The following is an 18227-nucleotide window of genomic DNA, read 5'->3' as shown; positions in this document are numbered from 1 at the left end:
GCTCGGGCCCCACCGGGCCCCACCACGAAGTCGTCGGAGAGCCATCGCCAAGATTCCGGGCGCCGCCCATCGAGATCCTGCGGTATCGCTTCATTGGACAATCCCATCCGGACGGGACGATCGCCTCCCTCGCCGGGATGATCGAGTGGTGGAAAAATTCCACAGGAACGGTGACGACGAGGATGACGACGACGACGACGGCGATGAGGACGATGAGGACGATGAGGACGATGGGAAGAGAAAGAGGACGATGAAAAGGAAGAGGGCGAGGGAGCGATTGGTAACAAAGGCTACGCCGACGAGCCTGGCATGCGGCGAGCCCGTGGCCACCGATTCGACTTGCGAAAATGCATCGCCAAAGATGGAGAGGCATCTCGAAATGACAATGGGAGAGTTTGGAGATAATAGTATTAATTGAGGGTATATATATTCCCCTTAATGGGGATTTTGAATGGCGGAGTATTTTTCACGTATGCGATGTAGAAATACACATTGATTACTATAGAAATTGTATTGATATGTCGAAAGTAAATGTAGTTGCTTTGGTACAAAATAATGATGCAGCGAATTGAGACGTCGATAGGGATTCAATGTTGCTAATTATGTTGATTTTCTCGTACGTTTCTGCACCATGTCAAGCATATGTCGAATTTAACGCGATTGCATTGTAATGTATTTGTATGCTCAAGTGCAACTAATAAGTTTCCGATTTTTTCGTTGCAAAAAAAGAAAACATTCCACGCTCTGTCACGCAATTTTATTCGCTCAAGTTGTGAGATAATTGAGTTTTGTATTGTATGGCAATGTTATATCTCGGAAATCTCTTACTAATTATGTTAGAGATATTACGTAAATGAAAAATATAAATATATGATGTGCTATAATTGAATCGATATCAAAAAATAATAATCATCAACTTTTATTGTTGAAAAATATTTATAAATTTTGTGATTTGACAGACAATTACTCCAATCCTCAATAATTTGAATAATCGTGACGTTTATCATATTTTTCGAATATAATCAAACTGGTTCCTCAATATAAATTTTAAATTTTAGAAAAACTCTAAAATGAACGACACTTACAATTTTAGCACAAAGTAACGCGAATTATTAAGGGGTTATGCCTAGTTAGCAGGCCGAAAAAAAAGATGATATTTGGAAATTTTTCTGAAAAAATGTAATAATTTTTTTTATTAAATTTTTATTTAAAAGTACAAATATGAGGATGTTATTATATTTTTTTAAAAATAAAATATTCAAAAATGTAAAAGTTATAACTATTCTCCCGGATATTGTTTTTTTTAAAGCACTGCGGTGAGCAGTGCTATTCGAAGCTGATTCATCTGATATCAGAAATTCGATAAACTGTAGTTAATATATGAAATTGTTTAGTAGTTGAACGAAGGATTAATCGAAAAATTGTTCTTTTTCGACTTAAAAATTGCTCAATTTTCATTAATTAAAATAAGTATTCATTAAAAAAAATCCTTCGTTCATTAATTAAGTTTTTATATGTAGAAGAAGCCTGTAAAATTTCAAGCAAATGATATAACGGGTTTTTGAAATATCTTGCTCACCGACTTTGAAAAAGTGATTTCGAGAACAACGCCTTTAAAGTTTGTGTTAAATTTACGTTTAAATAAAATGTAGATTTTTTTATTTACACAGAATCATCTATTCCGGGCTCATATAATTTTAGTTTATTTAAATCTTTATATATTGGCTTGATACTTGATACCCCTCAAAACATCAGAGGTGAAGCTTTATAGTCGTGTTTAAACAAAGTTATATATTCTTGCGCTTTATGAAACATACTTATAACTTCGTCAATTTTCATTCGATTAAAACTTAAAACTTTTAGAAAATCATTTTCAATATGATATACTTCAAGAAAATGTAAAAACATAAAAATCGATTTTTTTTACTTTTATTAGACTAGGCGTAACCTCTTAATGCAGAAAAGAGTTTTAATAACGTTAATTTTTCTTCTTCTTTTCGTCCTTTTTAGCTGTTTTTCTTTCACTAGTAATTAATAATTAGTAATGTTGAATTCGATCACATTTTCAGCGATTGGATTTTATTTCATAAAATTATTTCCGTTATGATAATGCAATTGATTATCTTGAGTAAACGAATAATATATCATCCAAAAATGATAAAATAATAAATATAAAATATATGATGCCCTATAACTGGATCGATACCAAAAAATAATAATTATCGAATTTTATTATTGAAAAATATAAGCTATGCGTGCGTGTGATTTGACAGACAATTACTCCAATTCTAAATAATTGAAATTATCACGACGTTTGCCATATTTTTCCAATAATCAAACTATTTTCTCAATATATTGGATATACTTTAATAAAGTAAAGCTTACTTCTTGTGTATATATTGGAATACTTTATATATTGGATATACTTTAATAAAGTAAAGCTTACTTCTTGTGTCCTAAAATTCTAAAATATCTAAACGGTGTCCGTCCAACATTTTTCCTCAATTTTACGTTAAGTTAGAAACGGTGGTCGAACAAATACACGCTGATATCAACTGTCTGAGCTGTCTAATCGAAAGTCCGAAGGGTCCGATAGCCAAGACTTGCGTTATCTTGATATTCAAGAGAGAAAAAAAAAGACGGTTGTGCGTATTCGGTGATCGCGCGGATCACAGAGAGGCCGCCGTCTCTGTTGGCGCAGGAAACGGAAACTGACGGAAACAAAGCCTCGGCAAATAGACGGCATCTCTCACAGGGGAACGTTACGAGAGCAAATAACTTTGCGTCTCTCGTTATTGCTCTCTCGCCTCGGTCTCGCGACAAATATTGTCACATCCGCGGTAGAGAAGGAACGACAACGTCTCGTCTTCGAGGGGCCCTGACGACCGATAGATTAGGGGGGCCCTCGAGCACGATACTGTATAAACGACACGAGAGATAACCGAGAACCGATCAGGAACAGATCTTGCGTCGAATTAGCAGGTAGATAGGTAGGTAGGTAGGTAGATAGATAGGTAGATAGGTAGGTCCGAGCGTGAGAAATCGTTTGTGTCGATCTTGAGATAATGTAATCCGAAAGGAAAATTTGTGAATGGGATTTCGAAAAGTGGAGAAACGCCCTCTCTTCGTCTCTGATTGTGCGTTGCGAATGTTGAACGGAAAGGACAGCGTGAAATATTTTTTTCCTCGAATTATTCTTTTGATAGAGTGACGGTACTTCTGACAAAGTGACGGTAGCTACCGCGACCTGGAGTAAACGACAGTTTAAGAAGTACGGATTGTATCGTGTCTTTTTGCGATTTAACACGAATAATCGGCTCTGTAGTTTGCATAGGAAATTTAGCCGACAGATTTTTATCTTCAAGCCACACCGAACGACATAAATCTAGTCTTTCTTTTCTGAGAGATATTAATATATAATTTATTACTATATTAATTATATATAATTGATGTAAATATAAATTGTAATAAAATATATTTCAAAATATATAGAAATAATCAATCTATATTTTCTATAGTTTGAATGAGGAATGGGCGCAAAATTCTATCAACCAAATTAATTAATATAGTAAATATATCAATTAATTAAGAATAAATTATATTAATATCTCGGATTTATCAATATTTTCTACATTAATTAATACAGTTTATTCCTACATATTTATCTTATAGAAAGTACAAAATATACGACGCAAATGTGACAAATAAATACAAATCATATTTGTAGGATATATATTATAAAAGCGGAGAGATCTATGTCGAAAAATCACATGCAAGTAAAATTCTTTAAATAAATGCAGTGTATTCGCGTCTATACTAAAATATAAAGCATTGGCAAGGATTTGCCGTGGATTCTAAATTGTCGACTGTATATGTATGATGATAAGTGTGTCCCCCTCCCCAGTAATGGCGGTCACATCAAAGCTTTACTCGCGTTCTTCGTCGGCGTGAAGTCGCGGCTCGTAGATACGCGGATGTGCCTAATGGAAAGGTGTGTGTGCACACACGACAATGTTTCGTATCTCTTAATGGTCGTTTCACAATCGTTTTGTAAGCGTACGAATTTTGCGTTCTAAAAGTAGGCATCAAGAACACGCGCCAAAAAAACGCCGTAACGGCTTTACCATCGTTTCAATAAAGATAGGCATGGCAGTGTGAGTTTGGACTAATTCAGAGACTTTCTTGACAAATCTCGATAATAAACGACCTGAAAAGCAAAGACATTAAGAGAAATCTTAACACTCTATTATGTAACATTTTCTTTTATAATAATATTATATATTTGAGAACACACAATTTATATACAATTTTTTAATTTCATATTTTATATTATACATTTATATAATTTGAATTATGCATAAAATAAAATTTTACTTCATTTTAATCAATTGTTAGAAATTAAATATTCTCTTCTAATAATTTTTTTCTTTCTTTTTATATGTATTTGCGACTTGCTAATTGACAATGATTATCCAATTAGCAACTGTCAATAAGTATGATAATTTCATATTCTATATTTACGCAATGTACAATACTGGCTTTAAATCTCTGGATTTGCCAGCTTTTATTATACGTTATCATCTTGCGAGAAAAAGCCGTTAACACTATACTAACTAGAAGGATTAATTGTCTCTAGGTATTTTCAGTTTATTCGCCGATTTATATTTTCAGAAAATTATTGAATTTTTATAGAATCTTATTCTTTCTTTTTCTAATCTAAAAAGTTTAGATTTATAAAGTATTTATATTTATAAAGGAAATATTTAATCGAGAGAGATTGATATTTAAATTAAACAAAATTAGAATAAAATTATAAAAGTATTATTTACATTAATTTACATGTTAAATAAATGGAAATCAATTTATTAGTAAACTTAATAAATTTTTAATAAATAAAATAATGCAAATATTATGATACAATTATAATAAACAAAGCTTTTCTTTTTTTATCTTTTTTTAATCAGATTTGCTTGCAATGTAAATAAAACAAACAATTTATTATAACCGTGATTTAACAAATTTTAATAGAATTTCTTTATTCTTTGTAAAACGTTACACAATCCTGTTGAACATCAACAAGAATCAATCCTGTTACACATGTTTATTTGTTTAATAGTGAAATTGTTTTAAAAATACATATGTCCTTATATACATATGTCCTTATAATAAGATTTTAATAAATCCACGCTATTACAGATTTGAAAAATTAGTGTAGTGTGAAATTAATGATAAACGCTGTGAGCGAGACTTTATTCTAAGGTCCGAAGAGGCACCGGAACGAAGAGTTCGCTCGCATAATGGGCATAGGACGAACCCAAGAAGAATCATGGACTGAAGCCGCACCTTCTGCTGGCCACGTAAGTATGGAACGCGCAACACGTTATAATGCTACGCCCGCAAATGTACGGGCGACGTAAGGTTATTGCGACCACCATAATGCCGGACGCGCAAATTCGACCTCTTCCACAACGGCATCGTATAGTCTTATAGATACGTATGCAGTCACGTCACTTCCGATTCGTAAGTAATCGATATTCTGAAATACGACAGCTAAGACGCAATAAAAGATCCTCCATAAATTCTCTGTATCAATATATTTAAATATCCCAATATACTAGAAATGTCATAAATGTGACAAGAGAGAGTCCTCCAAAATTGTTCGACAAATATTCCCTTCCTGCCAAATAAATAAAAATATCATTCAGTGAAATTGGAGCAGCTTCTGAAAGATCCTCGATTTCATCTTTCGGACAACTTGACTTACATCTCCGGTCTCGGAACACGCGAAGCAGCCAAGTAACTCGTTGACACATCCGTTTGCACGGTGTATACATACACGTGCGTAAAGCAAAGCGTGACGTGTGTCGCTCGCGCAGGAATTTGCCTTCGCGGCTTTACCGGATTTACCGAGACACCTCGTGAAACACGCCCATGTTTGACTTAGCTTTTGAGTTACGCCGAAATTTTCACAGAGACTCGCCGCCGTCAGAGAGACCGACGCGGGGGAGGCCGGCCGAGGAAGTGGAAGAGACCGTGTTCGCATAGGACTTATCATTCGTATAACGACGACGGGCCGCGCCCGACATGTACGGACGGAATAGATTGTTTGTCGATTTTTACTCACCTCCTCCCTCCCCCGCCATAAAGCCGTCTGCGAGCGGCGGAACGAGGCTCGTAAAATGTACGAGCTGAGCCGCCAGCGGCAAACTCTGCGCACTTTATGCGCAAACAAACTGTCTCGCAGGTAATTCGCCTAATAATCGCGTTTACTTCCGATAAAAAACGGAAGTCCAGAAATTCGCTTCGATATTCTGGATTTGCCAACGTGTGAAAAAAACATTTCCTTTGCGATTCAATAGAAATTTCTGTCGCTCGAATAATTGCTTTGACGGTGGACACCATTTTCCATCAAAGTTGGAAATATCTCGGTTTTGCTGCAAATAAAGTAACTTGATATATGTGAATATGTGTTATATAATAAATATTGCCAAATAATGCTGTGATTTTTCGTACGATAAAAAAAGCATTTTATTATTTCTATATTAAATTTTTCATTGTTCTGTTTAAAACAAGAATTTTCGTTCTTATTATTCAGAAAATCCAGATAAATCCAGAGAAATAGATCTTTATTTAAACCAAATTTTTAATGAAGTTGGGCTATTATAATTTTGTAATAAAAGAATTATTACAAAATATATAAAAATGATAATCTTTTGATCTATTATTGATTGAAGCTTATATTGTCTCAAGAATTTTGTTATTATTTAAAAACAAATCTAAAAATTACTATAATTGGATGAATCCTTTGTACTCGCCATCTAGACTTACGATATCCCCTCGGAGGAGACATCCGAGTGCAAAGGATTAATAATGATTTGTAACATTTCATAAAAAATTTTTATTTCATATATTTTTAAAAATATGTTTAAGAGTAAATTAAAATTCTTTCAATATATATCTCCAACTGGAAAGAGCAAATTAGACAATATGAATGCAATATACATTTTCCAGTGTGTATTAATTATATTACTCTGTTCCTGATCATATGTTATTGCAATATTTATTTCAGTTTTCTCAAAATGCTTAGAAAAATTTACAAAAATTTAAATATATTTCTTGATCTATAAAAAATGACAACAAAAATTTAAAAAAATATATTTTAAATGTTTTTTTTATTGATTAAAGTCTCCGAAATATTTTATTATTAAAATATCGATAGGATCAAAATGACTCATGATTTTTAAAAGTTAATAATATTTTTATATGTTCTGCGACATGAAATATTCAAGCTCTTATTCCTGTTCAACCGGAAATGGGAAAAACGCAGTTCGCAAAGTTGAAAGGCACATCGCAGAATTATCTTATCTTTGTATTCACTTACATGCTGTTTGAACCATAGTGCATGGATGGTTCCCGTCAAACAGAATCTTTTTTTCTTTCAGGAAAGATTAAGATAACGTAGTGGACATTGTCAATATGCTTTAAGTTGCTTAAAGATATGCTTAAAGTTCGCATTTTCAAACTTGGGCTTCAACGATTATGTATTTCTTTGAAATTATGAATATTTATATCTTCTAACGTTTACGTGCGCATCCTTTCTTTAGATTTTTTATCTAACATATAAATTGTTCTTTTCGTTCTCTTTATATTCACCGCATACTTGTAGAAGCTATTCGCGCTATCTGACAGAGATATTAGAAGACAGAACGAAAAACTAGCAGTTGATAAATACAAAAATTGTTGTATTATATATAAATAATATTTGAAAATATAAATAATATTTTTTCTTATTTTATAATGCAACTATTAATCTATTTATAAGATTAATTAATTATCTTGAAGAATTATCTTGAAGATATTTATCTTATAATTTTAGATTACTGACTGAGTGAGAGCAGATAAGTTAGCCACTGTCGGTTACGTATTTCCGGCAGCATCTCTTCCGAGGAAAAGAAAGAATTCTAGTATTCCAGTCGATATTTCAATTTTTTTACATGCTGTAATTTGCGTAAATTATTGTTAAATCAAGTTGATTATAAATTATTAAAACTTCAATCATTCTTATAAAATAAATTTCAGCTAATCAACAAAGTTTTACGTAATTTACTAAATTATTATAGAAAATTTATTCGCGCTAAAAAGAAATTTATTTATGCAATTTTAATAACAATTTCTATTTATATGGTACTGTTTACTTTTTTTGAAGTTGTGCAGTAAGAAATTGTAAATTATTTTGCAATGTTTGAATAATGTAATTAAAAAAAACATTCTTGATATGAATATGTGTTATGAATTTGCTTGTATGAATTGCGTCTTGGGGAGACACTTTTTTTATTTCATCTTTCTTAATATATAATTTACAAAGATACGCTTAACTCTCTTATATAAATCTAAAAATATATATAGGCACTTATACACAAGGAATAAACTAATCAAGTGGAAAGTAACAGGAGAGAGATTGATTGCTCGCACACATTTGCAGCTTACGTTGCAGGTGGCTTTCGTTGTACGTAATATATTGTACATTGTATATATCGCTATACATTGAGCCTCTGCAAAATGCGACTCAAGTATTTCCTCCTCCATCCTCTTGTGTTCTGTATCTTTATTATTCTTCTACTTCTTTTTCGTTTCTTCTTTTTTTCTTCTTCTTCTATCTCTATCACACTTTCTCGCATACACAAAATTTTTCCCTCTTTTTCTCTTTCTCGCATACACATACACAAAAAAATTCCTGTCTTAGAACGTAAGTTGCTAATGTTACCACGTTCCAAGCGAATAGACTTTCAAAACGCGCATATATAATTTCGCTGAGCCTGTTGACATATTTTGCACGTAATTATCATGAATTGAATATGTCGATACAATTGGTAATTATTTGTTAATTATTTTTTTATGAATCGCAATACTAATTAATATTGTAATATCCGACTTCCGTATATTTTGACAAAATTTTCGCAATATATACTTAAAATAGTAATTACATAATATTACAATTACATATAAAACATTACGCAAATAGTCCCATGTACTCGACTATACGAATGCGTTGTAAATATTATACATGTCAGGTAAGAAGAAATATTCTTTAGATAAAATTTATAAATTTTTAATTTCTTTCTCGCATTTAAATGATAACGCTTGATTGATATCATATAGTTTAATTTTTAATATTTAATTATTGCTGTAATATTTGGTAGTAATGATTTTCGATTATAACTTTGATTGTGCATTTAAATCAATTGGTTTGATAGACGTGTTTATTGAACCATAAATGCGAAGCTTTGAAAATGAATAAAATCCGAAGAATTTTATCGCCTTTTTTCATCTGATGCCATATTATTTGATTAATTCAGATTGCTATCTTGGTTTGGTAGAAAAATTCGATGATGCAAAATTTCTTGATTCGATGATTTACAGTCATCATAATAAAACTTCTTCCATCAGAATAAAACTATTTATGAATATATTTTCATCAAGAATTCTTTTTATCATTCGCATATCGAGAAGATTTCATTGATCCCTTCTTGTACAGTTATCAATTAACGGAGAATTTGAAAATTTTCGTCTCTCTTCCTAATCGGAACGGTGTTTGTAATAAGATTATAAAAGGGCAAGCAAAAAAAATATTTAATTTTACACACAATCTAAATAAAATTAAATATTTTTAAGCATCGAAGTTCACGAGTATAGAGGTTCACGAATATGCAATTAATAACAAATTCGGTTGGATTGAAACAGTGCACACTGGTGCACATCAAGAACTATTGTATATAAATTTACAAGTATAAGTAGAATAATAAGATAATTAATACTACAAGTTATTATTATATATTGTTATTCATAAATAACGATATATAATAAATCGGAGAATTAATTATTTTACTTATTTTAGTTATTTATATCAGTGCCAATTTGTATACAACAGCCTTTAATTGTATCAATTGCGTATTAGTGGATCCAACCGAATTTGTTATAAATAAACATAACGGTCAATCAGAGCCAGATGCATAGTCTTATAATATCAAACGCATATGTAGTAATACAATACTCATATTTTATAATGTTCATATTTTTCGCAATTTTTTAAATTTAATTTTTTAAAAATTTGGACACCTCATAAAGTTACTCTAATTATTTTAATGTTTCGTTGCAATTCTCCACTATTTATTTACTTATATTAAGATTCGTTGTTCGTTCTCATTCTTATCACAATAGATCTTTCGTGTTTTATTTATTCTTCGATCTATATGCGGTCCAAAAATCGAACCTATCAGAGGGTTTTTCGCTTATCAGACGATGATTTACTACTGGATTTAGTTAACTTTCATTGATAATGTAAAATTCTTTAGTATATTACATGTCAGATATTTATAAAAATTACATATTTATAAAAATCGCGAGATTCTTATCACAACGTTTCGTTTCGATTAAGATAACTTGGAAATAAATTTTAAACTAATTTAAAAAAGAACAAATTAGATTAAAAAAATGAAATCATATTTTGTTTCATAATAACACATATTCGCGTAAAACGAATTATATAAAAATTTATTTCATTACTTGTCTAATAATTTCGTCCAAAATACTATAAAATACTATAAAAATAACTGCTCATATTTTTATATAAATCATCATTATATAAATTTTCAGTTTGTAAAATATTGTATAATGAAAGACAAAATACTTTTTCACTTATTATTAGTTATAAAAGTTCACATATAGTCAGTTTCAGGCACATAGGATGTTTGTAGCTATTTCTATTATATCTTTTACTCGTGTATTGACGAATAATCGAACATATGTATTATTCGAATGTTCGAGCACGTCGAAATTTAATTTAATCACAATGTAGCCGTTTCAAAAACGATAAGCTCTCTTGTAACGCATTCTCTTTCTCTCTCTCTCTCTCTCTCTCTCCCTCCCTCCCTCTCTCTCTCTCTCTCTCTCTCTCTCTCTCTCTTTCTCGAACAGTCGCTCTTACATGGTTTCTTCGAGATTCAAAAGAATCTCGAACTTAAAGGAAAGTATACCTTTGTGTCGGCGCGTAGGCTAAAAGGATCGCCTCTCTTTCTCTCTCTCTCTTTCTCTGCGGTCGGACGGTGTACACTTTGGTCCCGACAAAAGGACCATTAATGCCTCTTCCTCGCCGCGGGGGCGGGAGGAAGGGAGCGAGCGAGAGGGAGAGGACGGGAAGGGGGAAAAAAAATATTGATGCCATTCGCAGTCTAGGGTCGGCGGAATATTTTTAGAAGGGAAAAGCGGCGGGAGCACAGTAGCGGGAGCAGGTATTTCGCGCGCGCGGATCCGCGCGGAGAGGCAGGCCAAGGCAGGTACAAAGCGCCCGTGTATTGCACCTGCCACGGTGGCACACACACACCGGTTGTTACCCCCCGACCGCAAAATTTGCATTATCCTCCTCCTGCTCGCGAACTCGACCGAGTGCGGGACAAAAGAGTGCTCCTCGCGCAGAGTTCCATAATCTTATCCCCGTGGACTTTATCGTCTCTCTCCTCTTGCAACGCGATCGCGAGAGGACGGACTCGAAGCTCGAACGAAGCTCGAGAGAAGCGAGAACGAACGGGCTTGTATTAAGGCCAGAGGGATGCCACCTTTCCGGTTTTGGTCCACCGTCTCTCCCTAGACGAGGGAGAAAATCTCTCTGGACCGCTCTAAGGCACCATTTATTCGTTGATTTTTTTTCTTTTCTCGCACGTCTGTGCGCGCGCATTTGTAGAGTTTAGAAGCGTTGTAGTCCCTTTTAGTAGTGGTCCCTGCATTCGAGTTTATTTGTTCTTCTTTTTTTTTTTTGAAGGACGGAATCTTCGGTGGCAATCTTGATTAAGGCACGTTTTTTGGCACGCATTTGCTCAACCGTCTCGTTCCTCGGGAAATTATTTCACAATGTTAACAAGTCGTGTAACGATATGTAAAATTCCTCTGGCGTGTTTATGCGTCGGTATGCATTGGACATAAAAATGTTTAATGTATATTATGTAATCACGAGATTATACTTGGAACGAGAGAGGGGATCAAGTATTTCGAAATTAATAGATCATTTAGAATCACGCACGCAGGTTCTTCGAAAATTACAATCTCAATCGCACTTTCGTCGCCTCGCTCTTGCGTGTTTAAGTCTCCTTGTTACTTCTACACGCATAGAAAAAAAAATGTACGGCAATATAAAGGACGTAAAGAACGCTCGGACTTTTCGGCAGTTTCGCGAAGTATATCGTATTTTTTTTTCTTTTTATGCGTCTCTTCCAGGATTGTGTAATTTTCAGAATGCTCACAGAAAGGACATCCCATTCTTCGCAAAGATCTCCTACGCTTCTATATAATATATGACCCTCGCAGTGTCTATACCGATCTGTGCAACCGGGGCACAATAAAAAAAAAAAAAGAGGAAACTACCTGCGACAACAAACGTACATTCTCTATCGGCCCATTATGTCTGCGATAGTAAAGCCCTGGCGCGCCGGTGCCGGTCTTGGTGGTGGCGGCGCTGGCTGCGGTGTCGGTGCTCTGGGCGGTCTGGCCACTTCCTTGTCACGTTCTCTGTTGCGTTCTCTTTCCCTGTTTTGCTCCATTTCGCGTTCTCTCTCACGCTCACGCTCCTGGAGCTCCAGCAGCACCCTAGAAGGACCTGGAGAACTGATCCTTCGCCGGTAGGAGGTCAGAACGAGCGGTGGTGGCGGCGGGAGGGCGGCCGGCGGATTCTGGGTAACGGAATGCGCGGCGGACGCACCGCTGGTCACCGTCGAAGACTTCGCTGTCGGCAGTAGGTCTCTTCTGATCTGAAGCTGGGGTCTCTGCGGTAGAGACGACGCGGCCGCTGGAGCCGCAGATGCGGTCGACGATGTCGCAGATCCGTGAGAGGGATACCCGGAGGACGAACTGGAGGATGCTGCGGGTGGCGCGGATGGGGTCGACGAGGAGGAGGCAGAAGACGAAGGACCTGGCTCGGGACAATCTTCCTCGGGACTGTCGTCGTCCCTCAGAGCTTCCTCCAACGCCTCAGGTGGCACGTCACCCACAGCATGCGTTAATGCGTGTCTTCGCAGGTCGCAATTTCTGCGAAATACCTTGCCGCACGATGTACACTCGTAAGGCTTGTGATCCGTGTGCGTTAGAAGATGTGTCTTGAGGTTGCTGCGCTGGTTGAAGCTACGCGCGCAGACCGGACACTTGTGCGGAGACTCTTCCATGTGCAGGATTTTGTGAACCGCCAGAGTACGACTTTGACAGAAGCCCTTGCCACATTCGTTGCATTTGAAAGGTTTTTCCTTGCTATGGATGTACCTGAGGACAAAAGAGATGAGGAGATAATAGAGTTTTTTCAAAACTTCATATTTCAGAAATTTTCGAAAATTTTAGAAATATGTAGATTATATCCTTACTATTTATATTCTTCTAATCGTAAATATTCTTATTACAAGAAAAATACAATAAAAAATACAATAAAAATACAATAAAAATACAATAAAAATACAATAAAAAATACAATAAAATATAAACATAATCCCATACTTTAATCTATGCAATAATCAATCGCCTTTGATGTTTTAAAAAAAGACAATCAATGTACCTGTGATCTCTAAGATGATCTTGCCTCCTGAACGCTTTGCCGCAAATATCGCAGGAGTACGGCCTCTCGTCGGTATGAGTTCTCTCGTGGATGAGAAGATTATACGATTTCGTGAACTGTCGATTACAGAATTTACAAATAAATTGTTTCTTGGGTCTGGACGCTCTACCAGGTGCCCTGAGTAGCCTCCGGTCGAGATGCTGATGAGCTAATGGACCACCCGGAGGATACAGAGCGGAACTGCCAGGAAAAGGTCCGGCAAAGACAGGATAACCGGGAGGAGGTTCCAAGAGAGGGGGCGGTGGTAACAAAAGAGCTCTAGCCGCCAATTCCTTTCTCTTATCAGCCATCATAGCCATGATTTCGTAGCTCGAGGAACTTTTTCTAGCCACCGATGACTCGGGACCGACTTCGTGTTCCGAATTCGTCGACGACGAAGACGCAGGCGGCGGACCTGGTAGATGGGGATGTATTTCACCTGGATACGGTGTGAGATGTAATCTAGAAGGCACCACAGGCACGAAGGCTGACGATTCCCGGTGAGCATGGCCTAGACTGCTCACCAAGCTGTGACGATGATGATGATAGGCGGCGAGTGTGCCAGCTGGATCGAACCCCCTCGAAGTCGACGCCGCCCCGGAATTGGAGGACGACGAGGCCGCGGAAGAGGGACCTGACCTTGAAGACGGTCCGAGCCCCAGGTCCCGACCTCTGCTCGTCTCCTCCGAAACCGTGGCCGAAGCCGACGTAACTACGATGTCGGTCGGCATATCGATTGCTGAAAGACGAGTATGCGTTAATCTCTCTCTGATGGAGAAATAAAAACAAGATAGAAGAATTTGGTAGAATTAATCATTTTCTTTGCAGAACAAATCTTCATAAGCTATGAAATTTTAACCAATTTATATATAAAAGAATATTTACATTAATAAACATTTTTAAAAAAGACATTTTTAAAAAAATTCATTCAATATATATCAAATAAATTGCATTTGAAAGATTAATTATTTAAGATAACTAATTAAGAAATATGTAAATAGATATAATTTATTTTATGGTTTAAAAGTTTAGAAAGTTTTTAAAAATGCCGAGTTTTTAAATTAATATAAACAATTAAAAAGCTTGTAAAAAAGCTTCACACGTATATATTTTTTGTAATATAATAATCTCTTTAACATTAAAGTCAAATAAAAATCATGAACATCCAATACATGTACATCCAATATGTACATACACATGAAAAATATTTTTCAAATTCTGAATCATCTGTTTTGACAGTGTCTTGTTATATATTTCTTTTTCTTCATAAATTCTACGCACAATACTGTACACACAATAAAGTAATATACTCATCCATACTGAGTATGTGAATTTGTATAAAAAAATAAAGACTAAGCACATGAAAAACATATTGTGTACATTCGATGCGATCGAGGAAAGTGCTAACTAAAGAGTGCATCTATTTAATTTTTTGAAGGTTTTTTATCAAATCGTAAAAAGTTAAATAGAACGTTTTAGGGAACAATATATTTGCCATAATTCGGGAAATATGATACTAATTTCGAAATGTTAAATATCTTGCGGTTCTAAGAAGAATTTTCTCGAATTCTTCCGAATCAAGTAGTTTAGTAATTAGATTTTTTTGATCATGAATCTCAAAATTAGAATAGCAGATTCAATATGGCAGTCATCAAGTAGATAATTTTTAAAAACTTGACATTTATGTAAATGTTTACAGTAAATAAATGATTCCTTCAAGATACGACTTCTCTTACGAGTCTCTGTTTGAAAAAAAAGAAGACAATCTCTAATTAATCAAAAAGCAGTTAATGTATTAGCGGACTTTACGAAACGTTTAACGAATAGAGAACCACTGCGTGCCAGCTCGCTCACCGCAAACTTTCGCAATCGGTGCAGGAAATATGTACGGACAATGCGTTCACAAGGAGATTTTCCATCAATCACTTTGTGTGTACTTGATTTACTTGGGAACTCACGCGCATATCGTTCACGTAGGCTCCTCTCTTCGAAGACGAGGGAGGGAATTTAAACGATAATTCAATCGTAACGCGCTCATTTCCGTCTACGAATCGACGACGTTGCGTATCGGCCGCGTTTTACGAACGTGAACTGGTTATCTCTCCGAGCCGAGCACACCTGCCAACATGGCTTCCGCGGACCCAGCGGTCACGGCTAGTCCCAGCAGCCATATTGGAATCGCGAATGTAGGGACGCAACGAGTCACGGATCGTTCCGCTCACTTCCTCCGGAAATTCTCCGGATGAATCCCGTCGCTCTGTCCCTCTTTCTCTCTCTTTCTCTCTCGCTTTCTCACCTGGAGGATGTCGATGGGGAAGCCGTCCAGGTCTCCCTTTCAGTCACCTCCGGTAAACCACCGACGCATCTCCTCCGTCTGAAATCCCTTACTGGTCGACCGTCCGATCCGCGGAAGCATCCGTTGTATCTCCCAGACTCCAGGAAAAACTCGAAGCGATCGCCTCGCGTACCCACTCGTTGTTCCTCTCAAGTAAACACACACGCACAGATCGCTCGACTCGAGCGGATCGTATATTTTTCCGTCGCACTTTTGACTCCTGGACTTCGATTTCGCACGGGCAACGCGCTCTTCACCTCGGCCAAGGCCAATTACTCCAAAAGTAGCCGATCGCTGTCACCAGGAAGAACGACGCTCTTTCCCGCGGGAGAACGCGAAGGAGCGCGCGGGTTACTGCGTGTCGGACGCCGCCAGGTAGGCTCCGCCGTGGCTTCGCACACCCACGCAGGTGAGGCTCACGCACGGCTCACACGTGCACATACACACGCGCCAGGGCAACTCGCCTGGGAGTCTTTCCGTTTGGCTGCCGCTAGTAGCGCTAGTAGCCGCTGGATGCTGCGGCCGCAAGATTGCCTCGCTCTAGAGCTCTCTGCCTTTGGCGCGACAGAGGTGGATTCCGGCCGGCACGCGGCTGTCAGAGCGGGACAGCTGGTCGGGTCCGTGAGCGCGAGTGGCGAGGGCGGACTGAGGGCGCGCGCGGAGGTTCGCCGGTATTCCTATCTACCCGGTGGGACTATGAAGCGCGGCAGGCAGGCAGGCAGGTTGAACGCAGGAGGTTTAGAGTAGGGACGTGGTATGAGGAGCAGGTGCGTAAATGTGAATCCGGGCACCCTCCTTCTCCTTCCTCCTCTCTTTCTTTCTTTCCCTTTCCTTCCGTTTTTCTTTCTTCTTACGGATCTGCTCCGGTGCCGTTTGCTACCGTGTGGAATTTCCTCACCTTGAGTATTCAATGCTCGCCCGTGCCTGACGATGTAGATTCACGCGCGAGATGCGATAGTTCCGGTAGTTGAACGAAGCGAGGGGAGAATGCGTCGCGAGCACTTCCTACGTTCAGTGAACGTTTTTACGTTTCACGCGTAGAGACTCCGAAGCTGGCTCATCGGCTCGAATTCATCGCCGATCGTCAGGTAGCGGATTTCGCGCGCGAAACCAGCACGACGCCGAGATGCGGCTCCCGTCACCGCGTCTGTCAGGTAGACGGATGAAAAAAAGCGTGAGGCAGGTTGTAAATGCACCTGTAGGAAACCCGCGCCACGACGGCACTGACGAAAGAGATCGGTCGCTGGTGGGCGGAAAGAGGGGAGCGCGGTCCGTCCACTCTGCCGCCAGCCAGAGGCAGTCGGAGAGATCGAGTCTTGGTCCTGATCTCTCTCTCCCTCCCTCTCTCTTTCTCTCTCTCTCTTTCTCTTTCTATCTTGTCTCTATCTATCTATCTTCTCTCTGTCTCTCTACTTTTTGTCTATCTCTCTCGATCTCTTCCTCTCAGTGACGTTCCATCCCACTTGCACCTTCTACGTCCCTTCGATATCCCCGTTGCACTCTCGACTCACCGTTTCGTCTCCCGCTTCCCTCGTCCCGTTCCCGCTGTCCTTCGGCGCGTTTCCCTTTTTTTCTCCCTTTCCGTTTCTCTCTTTCTCTCTCTCTCTCTCTCTCCTTCTACTGGCAGCAGCCGCCGACGCCCAGCCGGTTTTACACCGGCAAATCGATTCAACCTTACGTACGTCTCGCCGGAGCGAGCGCGGTTCTAGTTCACGGATTCCGGAATTTGCTCCAGTTGGATAGAATAAGCGGCGCGATTGTTCGTCCTGGATGAGTCGCCGATACGCGAGCTGAATGACTCTTTTCCGCCGTTTAACTGATCATTTTTATGCACATCGAGTAATGGAGTTTAGATATGGAGAGTAAGAGAAGGAGAGAGAAACGCGACGGCCACTTATTACGATTGGCTTTCGATTTAGTTCAGCGCGACTATCATTTTGTTTTTATCAGATGACACAGGCCGCTCTAAATGCTTCGTTCCATAAAGATGTTTCGCAGTCAAATTAAATGTTAAAAAATATTTTTATTTATCAATAGGCTATCAAAGTAAAGCAATTATAAAATTTAAAACACGCACAAGTTTTACATTTTAATATTAATTTAATATTAAAATTAATTTAATTTATATTAATTTAATTTATATTAATTGAATATTAATTATAATGTTTATAATGTAAATATTTAAAAGAATTCAAATATGTGTATGTTTGCAAATATTATTTACATTTGTAGTGATAATAAATTTAAATATATTTTAGAAATGAA

General features: G+C 37.4%; 1 protein-coding gene across 3 annotated transcripts; it reads right to left on the bottom strand.

Annotated features, from left to right (window-relative positions):
• Positions 1-11354: 11354 nt before the first annotated feature.
• LOC105251800 (protein bowel) lies at positions 11355-16989 on the bottom strand. Of its 3 annotated transcripts, none has more exons than XM_011258821.3 (3): positions 15924-16989; positions 13589-14366; positions 11355-13302 (listed from the first exon to the last, which is right to left on the bottom strand). In XM_011258821.3, the coding sequence occupies exons 2-3, from the start codon at positions 14356-14358 to the stop codon at positions 12438-12440; spliced, it is 1635 nt and encodes a 544-aa protein (XP_011257123.1). In that variant the 5' UTR covers positions 14359-14366; positions 15924-16989; the 3' UTR covers positions 11355-12437. The 3 variants fall into 3 exon arrangements, with proteins under 3 accessions (XP_011257123.1, XP_011257124.1, XP_019883280.1); XM_011258822.3 differs by lacking the exon at positions 15924-16989 and adding an exon at positions 15586-15777; XM_020027721.2 differs by lacking the exon at positions 15924-16989 and adding an exon at positions 15482-15761.
• Positions 16990-18227: the final 1238 nt, after the last annotated feature.

Source organism: Camponotus floridanus, unplaced genomic scaffold (assembly GCF_003227725.1).
Source record: "Camponotus floridanus strain SB8 unplaced genomic scaffold, Cflo_v7.5 scaffold4, whole genome shotgun sequence".
Lineage (NCBI taxonomy): Eukaryota > Metazoa > Arthropoda > Insecta > Hymenoptera > Formicidae > Camponotus > Camponotus floridanus.
The sequence above is the reverse complement of the archived record's forward strand: the minus strand, read 5'-3'. Positions and strand labels throughout refer to the sequence as shown.